General features: G+C 40.4%; 1 protein-coding gene across 2 annotated transcripts in view; it reads left to right on the plus strand.

The window, feature by feature from the left end:
- LOC119741180 (conserved oligomeric Golgi complex subunit 2-like) overlaps positions 1–17,621 on the plus strand; it is a 32,957-nt gene that overhangs the window by 446 nt on the left and 14,890 nt on the right. For both annotated transcript variants that reach the window (XM_038216891.1, XM_038216892.1), the window contains exons 2-14: positions 2,581–2,742; positions 3,599–3,664; positions 4,558–4,638; positions 5,542–5,654; positions 6,854–6,959; positions 8,142–8,321; positions 9,348–9,469; positions 10,186–10,315; positions 11,329–11,468; positions 12,158–12,225; positions 12,667–12,833; positions 14,376–14,630; positions 16,988–17,063. In XM_038216891.1, the coding sequence (XP_038072819.1) occupies positions 2,581–2,742; positions 3,599–3,664; positions 4,558–4,638; positions 5,542–5,654; positions 6,854–6,959; positions 8,142–8,321; positions 9,348–9,469; positions 10,186–10,315; positions 11,329–11,468; positions 12,158–12,225; positions 12,667–12,833; positions 14,376–14,630; positions 16,988–17,063 (1,666 nt within the window). The remainder of the gene's footprint in view (positions 1–2,580; positions 2,743–3,598; positions 3,665–4,557; positions 4,639–5,541; positions 5,655–6,853; positions 6,960–8,141; positions 8,322–9,347; positions 9,470–10,185; positions 10,316–11,328; positions 11,469–12,157; positions 12,226–12,666; positions 12,834–14,375; positions 14,631–16,987; positions 17,064–17,621) is intronic.

Here is a 17,621-nt window from a genome sequence, read left to right on the forward strand (position 1 = left end):
AACGTTAGTTTGCCGGATATGCACTGAACATGCGCAGTTACTGTTTTTATGTACTTTAACATTTTCTGGTGACAAATTTTAGTCTGGCTCCATGCCAATATTATCGTTGTAACCTTGTATTCACAAGATGGGATTCAGACCATTTTATAATTTCGGACTTTATTTCCCTTTAAAAAAAAATCCTCCAGAGCCAGAAATCTGAAAAAGAAAATGTAAATCTCTGCAATAAAATGTTTGAGACATGTTAAAATAATAAAAGAAGAATATTCTTATTTATTTGGGGATGGGAAAAAAAACCTTTAAAATGTGGCGGGGATCGGGATCGAACCCGAGTCATCCCGCTCACTAGAGCTTTTGCTTAACCACTACACCAAACGCGCTACACAACTTTTGGTGGGAATTTAATACATCTTATAATTCAGCCCTATCTAAGAGTACAGCGCCCTCTGTTGATATAGATTGCCGCCGGCAAACCTTTAGTAAACGTTAGTTTGCCGTCATTACCTCCGGCAAAATATCCACTATCTACTTTTTACAGAAGCTTTCTCTGATTGGCTCATAAAATAATAACGCATATGGTTGTCACAGGTCAAAATTCCTTTTTAAGGCGAAGTAAAAAAACAACAACCAAGTTTCTCGTCCCCGCCCGCTTCCTTTTTGGAGGCTGCCTGGATTTTTTTATTATTTTTTATTTTTGAAAAATGTAGTAGAAACACACCGAAAAAGTCTACAAATTCATTGGAAAATAAATACCAATACCAATACAACTCTAAATGACACTGTAAATATGTTCAGTTCTCTTGTCCAACTTGTCTTTCATCTTTAAAAGTGTCTTTGAACAGTGGAACACCAACGGTTGCAGGAAATTTTGAAAAGGCGGTCATCTTGAAAAAAATAAAAAAATAAAAAATAAAAAGCCCCGCTTCCTCCCTTTTTTCAAAAACCCCGGACAAGAAACTATTTCTTTTTTTTACTCGGCCTAACATGTTTAACATGAAAATTGTAATGCCAAAAACTTTCATCGAATCTTGGAAAATGGAACAAACTCCTTTCTGAATTATCAATAATGGGATCAGTAGTTAAGGAGATATTTATTTTGTGTTAAAATTATATGCCATGCAGTGAAGACATCAGCCCACGTATTATTCGTAGCGGTAAGAATTCCATACACGGCCACCACTCGGACCTCCTGCACAAAGTCCATGGGCCATGACAGAAAAAGTTAGAGTATTAGGGCATACCAAAGAATTTTTGCGCTCCTAATAGTGTTTGTTCATGAGATTAACAACTTTTGGTACTTTTCAGGTTATATTAAGGAACATGAGTGGAGGCCATGTGTAGAATTCTTTCCAAATGTCACATTAGGCCAAAAAAAAAAAGTCTCCGGTTTCTGGTATGGAGCTTGCCCAAAAAGTGGTGCGGCGACGCGGCTTTTTTTTTTTTTTACCTGTTATTTTTTGCTTCAAATGTCGGCTGATGACTGCAAATGGTGCCCGACTAAACTTAGTGCAAATATTATAGGAGACCAGAGAGGCCACATAAAGCTTATTCTCGATCATAACCCCATCTAAAAACACGTTAAAATTGTGCAGCAGCAGAATTCCAGTCAAACCAGTGAGTTTGGCGGTTTTGAGACATCATCTTTCATTGAAAAAAAACCTTTTTCATTTTGCCGACGCGCATGGCTACGGCGACGCGCGCGCATACCAGAAACCGGAGACTTTTTTTTTTGGCCTTAGTAATTCTTTTAATTTTTCAATTCGTCATAACTTTCGTTCTGGATCAGCTATCGACAAGTTACGACAACGTGTAAAGCCAAACAAGTTGATAACCATCAAGGAGACAAAAAAATCCATCAACCTGCCAATCACATTAATGCCGATTGCGGAGAAGCCGTCAAAGTCAAGCCTTACTTGTTTTCAGCCAATAAACGTGGGCTGCTAGTGCGATATCAGAAATTTCGGGGGACAACCGGGGTGGAGGTTTATTCATAAATCTCTGGGTCAATGTAGGTACATCAAACGCCTGTTTTATGGACATGTTTGGAAAGCTTAAACTGTAAGCTTTCCATCGGTGTGAAATTTGTATGTGTTTGACAGCAAATAGTTGTCTGTTTTCGAGGGAAAAAATTGGAGAGATTTTCTTGATAAAGCGTACGTAGCCCGTGGGTGTCTTCATATGTGTGCGCGACGCGGAACTGACAACCCTAGTCATATCGACTGCGCCAGCTTGCTTCATGTTCTTCCTTAGTAAACCTTGGCTATTCTGAGTAACTTGGTCTTGTGATAGTAGGGTCCAAGCAAGTTTGGAATAATTAACAACCCAAATGTTTGCCAACAAAAACATCAAATCTCACCTCGAGACGTCTACAGAATTACTAAATACGCCAACTAGAGATCGATGATTAAGATTTAGGTACTAAGGTTTACTTACGATCTGGATGAAAAAGTGAAATTTACCATTTATTGGCAAGGGCATACCGCACGGATTCGCGTGCTATTTGTGATAAATGATCACAAATATGTACTGGTAGTTCTACTTCTGGATAAACAGAGATTTAATCTGCTTCTTTTTTTCCAGGACTCATTTGACGTGGATGCCTTTGTTGCCGACTGCCGTCGCCGGGTCCAGCTTGAGACCCTTCGAGAGGACCTTCACATTTACTTCAAGTCTCTCAAAAATGCCATGGTGGAGCTGATCAACAAGGACTATGCAGACTTTGTCAACCTGTCTTCCAATCTAGTGAGTGCAGGTTCTAAAAATTGGGGGGGGGGGGGGGGGGGGGGGGGGGAGGAGAGGGAGGGGGGAGAAACTTAACAAAAACAGCATTTGAACTTGCAATCACTGGAATACTATACATGGTGGATAAAAAAAAAAACCAAACCGAGATATTATTACTTATTGGAACAGAAGTAGGGCACATGTGAATCAAAGGGAGATATCCTCTGTTAGGGTTGAATCTCCTCTTTAAAATGACACCCTGATCATGTTGTTACATTAACGGTTGACTGAGCAGTGACCAGTTGTACGAAAGGGTCTATTTAGAGAATTGCGCCACTTTTCAATTGTGGTTATTTGTCGGAGAGTGAAAGGCTATGGTTGCCGGAGTGAAAGGCCATGGTTGCCAATCAAGGCAGGTGGGGAAAAAAAAAAAGAGATTTCACCATGACAAGTGGCGCAATTCTGAAAGCTAGGTTGAGCAAACCGGTTAGAAGGTCCACTTCTAGAATTAAATTTCGCTAAATCCATACAGGTAGTTTGTGGTGATGTCACAGACCATTGCAAATTGTCGTGGAGTTACTGACCATCACAAATCTGTAGGATCTGGGATATTAGATCTGAGACATTGATTGTGCTGTCAATACTTTAAATTTGCAGCTAACTTTTGACATCAGCTCAACTCTAGCATTGTCCATTCATTGTCCTTTTATTGAAATGTGTCCCTCCCCCCCCCCCCCCCCCCAACAGGAAATGATAAGAAAACCAGTTTGTGGTTATATGTTTTTTTTCTGACTACTTTTCTGTATCACATTTGATGAAGAAAGAAAATAGCCATTTCTTTGACAATAACTTCTGTAACTGTATTTTTTTTTTACAGGTAGGGCTGGACAAAGCAATTGGTAATCTCTCCATTCCACTCGGTCAGTTCAAGGAGGAAGTTCTGGTAAGCAGACTCCTTCAGATTTTACCATCAGCTTAGCAGCTCTCTAAAGTTAACTCCAGACAAAACAACATGCAAGTCTTGCTGGTTCATATTCACTCTTTATTCGGACATCCTGGTGCCAAACACTGACTAGTCTAGTCACAGACTCTCATGGTTGTCATTTAGTAATGTGCACGATCAATTGAATGGAAGTTGAGCTCAAAATTGTTCAGTTATTTTTTGGTCAACATTGTACAGTAGTTTTCAAAAGTTATAAAGTGTGTAAATGCGTTTTTTTCGCAAGACTATAGAACTACATTGCCCTTGATCAAATACATGTAAGCCTGTCCAATTGGGAAACAAACATAAAAATATAGGACGTCAAACAGTTCTTTTAAATCTTACCTGGGCAATTTCATCGTTATGAAAGGAAGTGTAATGGTGGCCACAGACATGTGGGATTTTTTTTAAATGGCTTATCTAGCTCCCAGACCTATGTTCTTGAAACTCAATGGTTCTTGAGTCTGGAGTACCGAATGGTAACACATACATGTAGCAACCGATGAAAACTGGTGTACAAATGAATAGATGTTTTCATCGGATGACATTACTTCGCCCCGATCTAATGTCCACGATATCGTGATATCTAATTAATGATTCAGAGAAATGATCCAAAATCCCTAGTCTGTAATCTCCTTGATCATTATTAGATGATGGATGTATAAGACTTAAAAAATACATTGTCAGGTTCATTCATTGAGCTCTTATAAAGCTCTGTAACGGACATTACATAACGTTGGAATTGCCCACCAGTTTTTTAGGTCAACTCGCAGGCTCTATAAGAGCCCACGTTCAGACTTGAATTACCACGGACAACGTTTGCCCGTTCTGATGCTAAATGTCTTGAATTCCAGACTGTGAGACAGGGCATGGATGACGCCATCAGAGTTGTGGAGGAGAAAATGGCGGCCCGTGCAAGAATACGAGAGAAAAAGGTAGACTCCGAGCCATTATCATCCAAGAAGTACCATTTCCAAACTTTTGTGGGGAGGACATTTGCAATTATTCCCAAAAGTAACTTACCTAATTATTGTCAAAACTCATACTTGGATTAACCCTGACCCCCAAGGATGTGTGAAAAATCATATTCAAATAGCGGGATTTGTGACTGTTTGGGTGAGATCGTAACTGGTGCTAAACGCCCTGTGAAATATTATTATTCCGTCTGGCTTGCTGTCATTTAGAAGAAATCGAGAAATGTAGGTGATTTTTAACAATCAGTCAGTTGACTTTTTATTGTAAGTAAAGAGTGCTATGGACGAAATTGTGTTTTGTGATCAAAAGGTTGTGCATAGTTTTTCACTATTTTCTTGAAAAGTGTAATATCCACTGAGCTGAAATTTCAAACAGGTTAGGCTGCGTTGAAACAATCAGCATCAAGTGCAAGTCCTGCTCGGGTCACAGAACTAAGAAATCATTTGATTATCATGGAACCAGTTGCATCTCGGCACAGAATAATTGTAACCATGCTCATGTCACCCACGATGCGACGACGATTCTGCGGCATAGACGTACGTGTAGTCATGTGACTTCTTCAAAATGGTGGCGCGCATGTTGATTACAATCAAACGATCTTCGACGGCCGCATCTGTTTATTCGGCCTTTCTTGCCACACGTAGATTGGCTACACAACAGTCCCTAACAGTCAGTCGCCGACTGATCTGTGTCTTCGCAAGGTCAACCTGAGGGTGCCAGTAACAGTGATGGACTGTGTGAGGATTTAGGAAAATCCCCTACATAAATGCCTAGGGAGTTAGTCACTTTATTCAGTCAAGCTTTCCAAGGGATATTTTCAATCCCTGTCTTCAATTGTTTTTTCCATGCCCTATTGCCACCAGGCCATTCTGCAGAGACTGATCAACATCACCAAGTCGGTTGAGAAGATGGAGAGCATACTGAAGATAGCAGGGTCCTCAGTCATCACTGATGGGGAGGATGGAGAGGATAGCATGTAAGTCTCAACACTCAGGTTTGTGACATGGCTCTCTGTGAGTCTCATGGCTCTCAGGGCTCACTGACATGGACCAGGGCCCAATTTCACGGCGCTGCTAAGCACAAAAATTGCTTAGCACAAATAATCTGGCTTGTGAAAGCAGGTTACCAGCCAAAACTCCACGTAATGTATATTGTTTGTGATTAACATTCAGCTGTTGTTTGCTTAGCAAGAAAATCTCATGGAGTTTTGGCTGGTAACCTGCTTTTATAAGCCAGACTGCTAAGCAGCACCATGAAATTGGGCCCTGCTACACAGAAATTATTGCTTTATAGCAAATGGGCCAAGTAAAAAAATTAATCAGTTTCTCGCCCCCCCCTCCCCCGCTTCCTTTTTTCCGCCCGCCTCTTTTTTTTCCCTTTCTTTTTTGAAATCCTACATTTGCAATATATATTATTTCAATGTATTGTCTTTATAGTTGTTTCCAACAACATTTTAGTTATGTAGAAAGGGTAATGGCTCTTTTGGAGACACTTTTGTATCAGCAAAAGAGTCAAGAAAATGGACGAATTCATCCGCCATCTTGGAAAATCCACCAATCTGGGGAAGAAAAAAAAAAGGGGGGGTGCCACCATTTTTTTTTCTTCAAAAAGCCCAGACGAGAAACTTTTCTTTTACTTGGCAGGGGCGGATCCAGGATTTTTTGCAGGGGGGGGGGGGGGGGGGTTCATCAGCAAATTATGGCTGAAATGTAGACAGGTTTTTTTGTCCAGACACTTGGCTCGTACCATACTTTCAATGGGGGCACTGTTCAAACACGACAATTATTAATACTATAGTACAGGATAGTGTACAAATACCCCCTTAACCAAGCAGGCACTGTCCGTATTTTGGTTACAGGAATATAAATGCCTGTATAATTATTTTGGGGTGTCAGAGCAGGAGGGTTTTTAGCATTATTTTTTATTGATTTCTATGGAATTTTTTTTTTGTTGACAGCTGCTTTTTGGGGGGTTTATTGACCCCCTAAACCACCCCCCCCCATTGGGTCCGCGCCTGCTTGGCCATATAGGTGTTTAGTGTAACCAGCTGAGAAGCAGTCCTAAGCCATATTCATTGTATGACACAGCCTGGTAAACCATTTTTATGCCCCGCGGCGAAGCCGAAGGGGCATACTGTTTCCACCTTGTTTAAAAATGGAATGGATGATTTGACAGAGAGTTGTCAGGACAGCAGATAGAGAGAGTGGCATCGGAATTCAACCAGCTTCAGTACTATGTCACACAGAGCAAGGGCCTACCCCTGGTGGAGAAAATACGACCGGTGAGTCCTGAGTTACTAGTCATGAGCCATGTTTCCTTGCAGAGTTTAATCATCTGTCCCCAATCTAGGAATAGGCAGTGCAAACCTGGTCTTTTTTACTTGATTGAGAACAATCTGCAATTTTGATACTTTTTTTGTCCATTATATTTTATAATTGGGTATATATGCATGTATACAGGGTGGATAAAAAAAAACGAAACCAAGATATTATTGCTCATTGGAACAGAAGTAGGGCACGTGTGAATCAAAGAGGAGATATCCTCTGTTAGGGTTGAATCTCCTCTTTAAAATGACACCCTGATCATTCACGGTTGACTGAGCAGTGACCAATTTTATGAAAGGTCTATAGAGAATTGCGCCACTTTTAATGGTGAAATCTCTTTTTTTTCCTACCTGCCTTGATTAGCAACCATAGCCTTTCACTTTGTGACAAATGACACCACAAAAACCACAATTGAAAACTGGCGCAGTTTCTCTAAATAGACCCTTTCATAAAATTGGTCACTCCTCAGTCAACCGTGAATGTACTGACGTGATCAGGTTGTCATTTTAAAGAGGAGATTCAACCCTAACGGAGGATATCTCCCTTTGATTCACATGTGCCCTTCTTCTGTTCCAATTAGCAATAATATATCGGCTTTTTTTTTTTTTATCCACCCTGTATAGGTTTTTTACTCTGTCAAAAAAATGTTTAAATTCACTGATTTGATGTTGTTCCAGTCGTGTGTGGCTAGTTCAGGGTTGAAATCAAGTCACCACAACTTCTCAAGTCAAACTCAAGTAAATTACTTGTCATTTATTGTCAAGTTGAGTGAAAACCTATTCTCTGTTCGTGCCATGCTAGGTGTGACCAGAATTATTGCCTGACTTGTGAAGGATCTGATCACAACTTGTGACATATGTCACTTTTTTATAATGAGGGTTTGGTTTAAACATTTTGGAAATTTACAAGCAAAGTTAGAACGTTTTACGTTTGAGGATTTAAACATGTAAACATGACTCATCCAATTGGCATTGGAGACAGTTGCAGTCTATGGATACGAACAAACAGAAGAATGTGTAGTGCGTCTCAAAGGGAAATATATGACGAACAAACAGAAAGAAAGAGAAAGACCATTGACGCACATCTCAGGTAGTATCGTTAGATCTTCAAGATCTTTTCTTCCACTCTTTTCTGAGTAGAGGATAGCGGCCATCACTGTCACCTTGCAGCACAGCCTAGAGAAGTCCTTCCAAGAGGGCCTGGAGACTGGGCAGAAGGACATCCTCAAGCAGTGTCTACGCACCTACGCCACCATCGACAAGATGAGAGACGTGGAGGCGCTGTTCAGGAAGATTGCCGTCAGGCCGTATATGAACGAGGTGGGTAGGGATTGATCAGGATTATAATAATAATAAAACTGGATTTATAGAGCACCAAATGTCAAAGGATACAAGGGGCTAAAACAAAGAATGAGAAGACAAGAAAAGAGGACAGCCATGGCAGCTACAATTTGAGGAAAAGATGGGTCTTGAGAGTGTTTTTGAAGGACAAAACACTGCCAGAATTTCTGATGGGGATGGGTAGGCTATTCCATGACCGGGGGGCGGCAATGGAGAAGGCCCTGTCACCTGCCTGCTTACGTGACTTGGGGATGACAAGGGACTCTCCAGCAGAAGAACGAAGGGAGTAAGAACAATTCTGGATTGTGAGAAGACAGGAGAGATAATCTGGTGCAGAGTGTTTCAGTGATTTGTAAGTGTGAACCAGTGTGCGGAACTGAATGCATTGGGTGACTGGGAGCCAGTGTAATTGTTTGAGCAGAGGAGAGGTATGGGTGTGGTTGGGCGTCTGAAAGATAAGTCTTGCACATCTGTTTTGAAGTCTCTGAAGACGAGATATGTCCTGTGAACTTTTGAGATCTCCAGTGGGAGGGACACATAGGTTGTTCTCACCCATTTGCGCACCTATTAGTGTTGTAGCCGAGACCCCACAAGACCATCACAAGACCAACACAAGACCTCCAGTCTCAAATCAAGTCACAAGCTATTCCAATGAACTGCAGCAAAGGCATTCCTTCGTCAATGTTGGTGCCCTGTTACTTGCGGCTGGTCTTGTGAATGGTCTTGTGCTTGCTCTACAATTGGTCTTGTGTCTGGTCTGGTGATGGTCTCGACTTCCACACTGGCACAAATGGCATGAATTGTACACTAACTTGTAAATGTCTTGTGAATGTCTTGTGAATGTCTTGTGAATGTCTTGTGATTGTCTTGTGATTGTCTTGTGATTGTCTTGTGATTGTCTTGTGATTGTCTGTCTTGTGAATGTCTTGTGATGAACATCCTACAAGTCCTGCTACTAATGACCGTCCGTTTCCCTCACTTTTTGTATCTGATTTCTGTCCGTAGGTGATTCATGAGAAGTCGCTGCAGAACCAGCCCCAGGGACTGAAGGGGCTGTACGCCCGTGTCTTGGACTTTATTCCCAAGCACTGCAGACTGATCAGGCAGGTGACCTCACCAACAACCAGGTGAGTGTGGCACAAACGGTCATTGGTATGTGTGATTCCCCATTGCAAAACCAGGCTGTTGGCAGAATCCCACTGCTCCAAAAAGGTTGTTTTTAAGAACTCAAGTCACTTTATCAAAATATCTCATTTTGCTCCGTTATCCTCTTTTTACTATGATTTCTCTTTCAAACAGAAATTTTGTAATCATTGTAGGTTTATATTTGTCTTTTATTATGTAAACAATTAATTTTTTTGAATTTTTTTGTAGGATTTATGACTTATATTTTAATTTAAAAAGTAAAAGATGATTTAAAAAATGATGATGATGATGAGTATGCTAATATTATTGTGAAATTGGTGTGAAACACATGCGCAAGACGATCATTATGAACTGAAAAACTTGAAACACCCCAGCTGAAGGCAACCAAGCCCTTGCTCCATTCCACTATTATCTCCCATTTTAATGGTCTTTTATGGCATACAATTGTATAGCAGTGACAAAATGAGAAGAAACAGTTTTTGTCTTTGTTTCATGAGGACAGGGAAGCAAACTTATTTATGTAGAGTTTTTGTGTTGCAGGAGGGGGTTAGCAATGAAATTTAGAGATTTATCATCGAAGACCAAGCCGTCAGAGACTGAGGGTCTGAAATCTCTTAAACCCTGAAATTTTATTCTAGGGTTTTCCTAAAGGCTTTCATTAAATAATCTGTTTGCCTCTCTGCTCATCAACCTTTAGTTCCAGCAGCCAGGATGTCGTGAGAGGATATGACTTTCTGGTCAATGCAGTCTGGCCTGAGATAGCCAGCAGTCTGGAAACACGAACCACATCTATCTTTGCTGCTGGCAATCCTTCAGCTTTTCACGAGGTAAGTATGGCGCTCCTAGGGTGTTGAGCTAAGGCTTGACTCTCTCAAGATTTAGTTGACTGAAAAGCTTACAGTTTACTGTGTATTTATAGATTTTACAAATTCATACCTCTGTGACGACAAATCCTTTAGCATAGCTGCCCCTCATGAGTGTATTAAAGACAGAGTGTTAATGACTCACGCAAATTTTTGATGACTCGACTTGGCTCGAGTCCCAACGAGTAACTGACTCGACTCGACTTGAGTCACTGCGAGCAAATGACTCAACTCAACTCGAGTCCCTCATCAGAACACTCAATTTGACTCGAGTGGAAAGGTAATAAGACTTGAGTTCCAAAACTGTGCGAAAATATATTTGCAGTGACTTACGGTACAATGTTTGTGCACTTGCTGCTATTGGTACCGTCAAGTTATGGCCGTTTGTCGCGTACAAATATACAACGTATCACGGAGGTCTGATCTTGTGGTTTTATAATGTAATATTTTGTAATGAACTAGACTTTAAATGCATTTCCCAATTCTTGGTTCATCATCAGTTTCGGGTGATTTCTTTATGCCCTGCTTTCAATAAATAATAAATAAATAATCAGAAACAGTTTTGTTTGTTGCAATTTGGTTTCGACTTTTCTTTATTTAAATCATTGTAGTAACAAACTAATGCGTTTCAAATCCACTTTTTGATCATGACTTTTATAATGCGCACTATTGACTTGTCCAAAATGTACGTCAGCCACCATGAAACTGCCCCACAGTATTAAACAAAACAAAGTCATCACAGTCTGCATAGAATTGTCACAGGCAGTGAGTAAAGGCCGATTCATACATCATGCGAATGCGAATGTGACATCACAAAGCATTCACTGCGAAATTCGCCAGAGTTGTAATGCGTTAAACTTTTGTGAACTCGCAGCGCGAAAACTTGCCTGTCACAAATTTGCGTTCGCGTTGGCTTTCACGCCGAGTATGAGCCGTCCTTAATGCTTACTCTGATTTCCCTCTTCTCTCGTGACTAGAAATACCTGGCCACTATGGAGTTTGTGGAGCGCTTTGAGCTGCAGTGTGGCTCCCAGGCCAGCGTCAAGAGACTTCGAGCTCATCCCAGCTACCATTCCTTCATGACCAGGTGGAGTTTGCCAGTCTACTTCCAACTCAGGTAGGACAAGTCACGCTCGTCATGGAAGCCCCGGCCTGCTCTGTTTTGGTCGAAAGTTTCTGTCAGGTGCCTACTCTGCCTCAAACGCCTTTACTGTTACTGAAGAATTCAGCAAAAGTTCGCATTTAATATGCTGCAGGAGATGAGTGTACAACCATTTAAACATGGATTATGGGAGAGGGTCCAACGTTTTGATCCTAGCAAGACCTAGATGTTAAAACAATGTCAAAATGTTAAACTCTCAAGCTGTTTTGGTTTGTGTATTTCAAGTCAATCCAGTCAGTGAGGAGTTTGCAGTTTTTTATTTATTTTCATGAAAAGATTGAGCTAAGTGCTGATGCAAAGTGATACTATTAGCATTATTACGGTTTGCATTATTTTTGTTGACGCATACAAGAAAAACCTCACACTTAAAATCTGCACGTATTTCTGTTACTTAGGTTGGTTGTTTCAGAGCATTGCTTATTTCTGTTTAAGGGATGCAGCTATTGAAAAAACCTGTTGGAGAAATTCTTGGGTACCATCTGGATAGAAGACCTTAGATTTTTCAAATCCCCCCCCTTTTTTCAGGTCAACCCTTATCATCATTGTATGTGCCGTTGGGTTACTGCTCAGTGATGGATTTTTTAGGATATAGGAAAGTTCTAAGCAAAAATGTCAAAGAAATTAATTGTTGTCTTTCATATCAGATTTCAGGAGATTGCTGGTTCTTTTGAGACAGCCCTTATGACACCCTTCAACACACAAGCTCAAGAAGGTATGGCAATGACCACTTTTGTCATCTCCAAAAAATCTGAATGTTGTATCCGTTACAATGTCTGTAAATGTTTACGGTAACTTTGAAGTTTGGGAGAAGTTCAAGTTAAGTGAGTCACTCAAAAATAGAAGTGCAGAATCCCATCGGCAATGACTTCAAAGTTAGCGATGCGGAGGAGGCTGATTGGCTTGCAAGTTGAACGAGAGGTTGCTCATAACTGCAGAACAGCTCTCACTTCTGATTCTGTTCAGAACAGCACATCTTCAAAGGAGAGATATTTAATGGTATATCCGCAAACCTAGCACAAATGTCAAAGTAGTAAGCATGGGACTGTCTCTCACATCATTCTCTCACAAATTTACAGAGTTTTTGAGGGTATTGGGACAAGCGTTATTGGATCATTGTGTTGTTAACCAATGGTTTTTCCTTTGTCCTATAAAGCTACATCAGACTTGGAGCTGAATGCCTTCCAGACGCTGTGGCAGTGCCTTCATCGCTGCTGGCAGCAGGACGTCTACTTATCCCCCCTCTGCCACCGATTCTGGAAGCTGACGCTGCAGTTGCTATCTCGCAGTGCTGTGTGGATAGATGAGGTCTACGTATCGGAGGTAAACTTTGGCGGGAGACAGGGTTTCAGACTTGGTGACGATGAAAGTTTTTGAGTATTTACACGATGACCATGACATCACCAGTGAGATGAGTTTGGTTTGCTGTATGCCTGCAAATGGCGGTTGGTGCCAGCGCGAACAATGGAATCATCTCTTGCACATGGTTCAGACATGATCTAGGCCATAGCAGCATACAACTTGACAATAGTATTTTGAAGAATATTGCTCAAAAACATACCATGACCATGCGATATCTACGGATAATGTTACTGAAAGTGTGTAGACCTGTAATATATTCTAGGCGATATTTCAAAAAATGTTACATGAAGAGGCATTTTTGAGTACAAGTTGGTAATCTAGATATTTTACCTAATTTTGGGTAGCTGAATCTGAAAATGATGGATACCAAGCTGGATTTTTAGTGGAAATTTGCCTAATTTGCGTAAATCTTTAATACCTGTCGTGTAATGTATTTGTTCCCATATTTGGGTATATTTATTATTATTTTATTTTTTGAAAAGTTTATTTTGGTGATTCTACTAACACTTCCTAACTTCAATAACATTTTCTCAAGCATTTAAGTGACTGAATAACTGTGAGGACATAGTAGCAATCCAAAATGGCTGCTATTATAATCTAAAGTATTAAATTTACTGAATGCTGTGTACGGGCAACAGATTTTGCATATTATTGCTATAAAGAGGGAGACATGCCTTATTGGGGTGACAAATTAGTGTCCCCCTTTTAAAACCACACTGAGGAGAAGGAATTTTCCCGTCGCAAACCATCTAGATCGATTCCTCGTGGTCCAAAACATACCTATACCAAAATTCATGGAGGCAGGATAAGGCCAAAAAAAAAAGTTTCTGGTATGGAGCTTGCCCAAAAAGTGGTGCGGTGACGCGGCTTTTTTTTTTTTTTTTTACCTGTTTTTTGCTTCAAATGTTGGCTGATGACTGCAAATGGTGCCCGACTAAACTTAGTGCAAATATATGGGAGTCCAGAGAGGCCACATAAAGCTTATTCTCAATCATTAGCCCACCTAAAAATACGTTAAAATTGTGCAGTAGCAGGATTCCAGTCAAACCAGTGAGTTTGGCGGTTTTGAGACATCATCTTTCATTGAAAAAAAACCCTTTTTCATTTTGCCGACGCGCATGGCTACGGTGACGCGCGCGCATACCAGAAACCGGAGACTTTTTTTTTTGGCCGAAGGTATGCTCGGGTTAGGTGACAATTTAGGTTTGTGCACAAGTCTATGGGAAAGTCACCCTATTATAGCATTCATGGAGATTATTATTATTATCATCATCATTATTATTATTTCAGAAACCCAAAATTAGGTAAAATAGCTAGGTTACCAACTTCTTCTCAAAAAATACCTCTTCTTGCCCTAAATTAGCCCTTTTTTAAAATATCGCCTAGACTATAACTTCTTTGCTTGGCTCCTGGCACACGGCAGCAGTGGCATTCAAGAATCTGTCATAGTCAGTTGTCGCCGCTGAAAGGGTGGTCCATATTAATGAATACCTTCATCCACAGGTTGCGACGGAAAAACCAGAGACCGATCCATCCAAGCCGTCAGACACCGCAAAGCTAGGGACAACATCAGCCTCATCGAGTGACCCCAGCTCACAGAGTGACAGCATCAAGGCCACGGCGACAGTCACAGCTGCAGGTGCTGCCAGCACTGCTGCTTCTACCAGCACGGCCGTCGCTGCCGCTGCTGCTAATCCACCGGTCACAGTTGCCCAGATTGTCAGCCTGGTTGTGGACGTGGATCACATATGCAGCAAGGTGAAATTCATATCGTGTTTGGTAGAATCCGGCAACCAGAATTAGAAGCTTTTACTGCGGTGGTGTCTCGCTCACGCGCATGCTGCACGTGTTCTTAAAGACGAGGCGCGTGCGCATTTTGGTATTCCTATTGGTCGAAGGAGCCCGGAGTGTGTGTGTACTCCCCAAGTGCGGCTTGCGCCAGCCTGGTGCCTCCGCAGAAAATGGCAGCAGCCATTTGTCTATAATGGAAATGAAACCTTAATTCAGGCTTTTTAATTTTATGGAAACACTGTACATTTTTCACATTGTAAAATTTTGTTTGGATTTAAAATAAAACAGGAGGCAGTGTCCAGAAATTGGGAACAAAGTTTATTGTACATATGTATAACTGTGGCGCGGCCCAGATTTCCACTACAGATTTTTGGTCGGCCTATTTTCCGATTTTTTCCCCATAGGCCAGTTTCATCTCTGTTTTAATATTGTACTTAGACAATGACATTGATGAAGGGCCAAAACAAGATATTAAAAGGTAAATGGAAACTACACTTGGAGCAATTTTCAGTACAGTGTGCCAACAAGTAGTTGCCTCAGAGAAGCCTCTTTTCATCCATACAGTTGACACCCTGTATACTCCTGCAGTTAGTCAGTTGTCCTTCATTGTAGTGCAATACCACACATGACAAATGCATAGAGAGGACTTATACTCATAACCATTGCAATTCTCATAAAATTTTAGTTGAATGAATGCCATTCAGCTGTATCTTCGACCAGATTTCAACTTTCTTCCATGATGCTCTTCAAAACAACAGCCTCTGCACACAGTATATGGATGTCAGTTAATATTGGTATCATTCCTATTGACTGTGGACTCGTGTGGCCCTTACAATCCTTGATGAGTGTCGAAAAAGTTTACCATGAAATGAATCCGTTAAAAGTCAAGACGGGAGTCAAGCTTCCCTGAAAATGACACCAGTTTGAAGTTAATCCAATACAGCGCATCCCAAAATACCCTTAACTTATTTTGCAAGGCTCTAGCGTCGGCGCGGAAACACGTACCACCATTATTTTGGACATTTTAAAGCTTGGAATCTGAACTTTATCCCTGGCGAATATTGGTGCGATATTTAAAATAATTTTAAAATTATTCATGTTCAGATAGAGGCATGTCGAAAACAAACTCAACCCATTTCAAGGAAAATCGATGATGCGGTACATCAGATGCAAACTCTAGTCACACTTTTTGCACTTTTTTTAATAGGTACATACTTGCACTTGAATTTCAAAATTGAACTTGAAACGACGAACAATATTGTGAATTCATTGCAGGTGTAGTCTACATGGATCGAAAAGAATAGCAAACGCAGAAAGTAAACTGCAACGAGATCATCACATCATGAACACGAACCATTCCCACATTAGAAAAAAATGTGTATGATTGATTTTCCTTGAAATCGGTTGAGTTTGTTTTTGACATGCCTTTATTTGAACATGAATCATTTCCAAACCCTTTTGAAAATCAAACCAATACTTACCAGGGATAAAGTTAAGATTCCAAGCTTTAAAATGATATAGAAATAATGGTGGTATGTGTTTCCGTGGCGACGCTACAGCCTTGCAAAGAATGTTGCAGGTATTTTGGGACGCTCTATAGAAATGTATTCTTTTGGATTCATTTTGATATCCAAAACTTATTCAAATTGAACATTTGTATAAAGGGTGAGTAAAAAAAACAAAACCCAAATGTCAGGACTATTGTTAAGTTCTTTATGTAGTACTTTCAAAATCTAAGATATGAAAGCCCAATTCATAAACTTTGTTGTAGTACAAGAATCATTCAAATCACTCATGTGTTTTTCAAGTTGCGGAATTTTAAACACAACCACCGTTTTAAGGTTCTGTCCACGGATCCCAAAAATGTTCAGTGTTCTTTCAGCAAAATGAAAACAAATCACATAGGGATGTGTGTGAATTGTTTTTGTTTTGCTGAAACCTTGCAGAACCTTAAAACGGTGGTTGTGTTTAAAATTCCGTAACTTGAAAAGTACATGAGCATCTTGAATGATTCTTGTACTAAAAGAAAACTTATGAATTGGGCTTTCATATCCTAGATTTCAAAGTGCTACATGAAGAACTTCACTAAAACAATTGTCCCGACATTTGGGTTTCGTTTTTTTACTCACCCTGTAGAGAGACAAAAATAACTGAGCATTAATAAGTCACTAGACCATGTTTCATATTAAATAAAAACGTAGCTGTTGTCAAACCTCTGTATATATTTCTTACTAACTATGTTTACTCACAAGAGTTGCTCAGTTGTTTATGTATTGTGTAGAGAATCCTTTTTATTTCATTTATCTATTCATTGCTATTTTCAGTTACCCGCTCTGTTTGACCGCATCATCCTGCCCAGGGTCGTTGCGGTGAACTGCAAGTTTATTGACATTCTCTCAGGTAGGTATTTTTTGTATGCTCATTTAACTTTATCTCCTTGCGTAGTACATAACAAAAACCCAAACACCGGTACACTCTCTTTTCCACAAAAAGTTTTTCTCGCCCAACCCCTTAAGTGCGAGTGTACGATTAGGTACTGAAAAGATTTGAGAACTGGACCAATCAGACTGCAGGGAAGGAAGCATTGTCAAGTCAAGTAGACTCCATGCACGAAGAGCAGATGGTCTCTCCCCACGCTTCCTTTGTAACAGTGTTGTAGTACTCATACTCTGTACTCGTACTCGAGTACTACTCGAGTACTTTTTTTTTTTTTTAGAGTACTCGAACTCATACTTGTACTCTAATGTCAAAGTACTCGTACTCGAAATAACAGTTTTTGTACTCGGGCAGCAAAGAATAGCAGAACTTGGGGGGAAAAAATGGTATAGCTTGACTTGGCTCCCGATTTTGGTGTACAAAACATACCGAATGTAAAAGAAGAGTGACAAGTGCACAGTGGTTTAAGACCCAGACATCGGGTCCAATTTTTATTTTTAGTTTTAGTAAAAAAAACCTTCG

Source organism: Patiria miniata, unplaced genomic scaffold, assembly GCF_015706575.1.
Source record: "Patiria miniata isolate m_02_andy unplaced genomic scaffold, ASM1570657v1 HiC_scaffold_5, whole genome shotgun sequence".
Taxonomy (NCBI): domain Eukaryota; kingdom Metazoa; phylum Echinodermata; class Asteroidea; order Valvatida; family Asterinidae; genus Patiria; species Patiria miniata.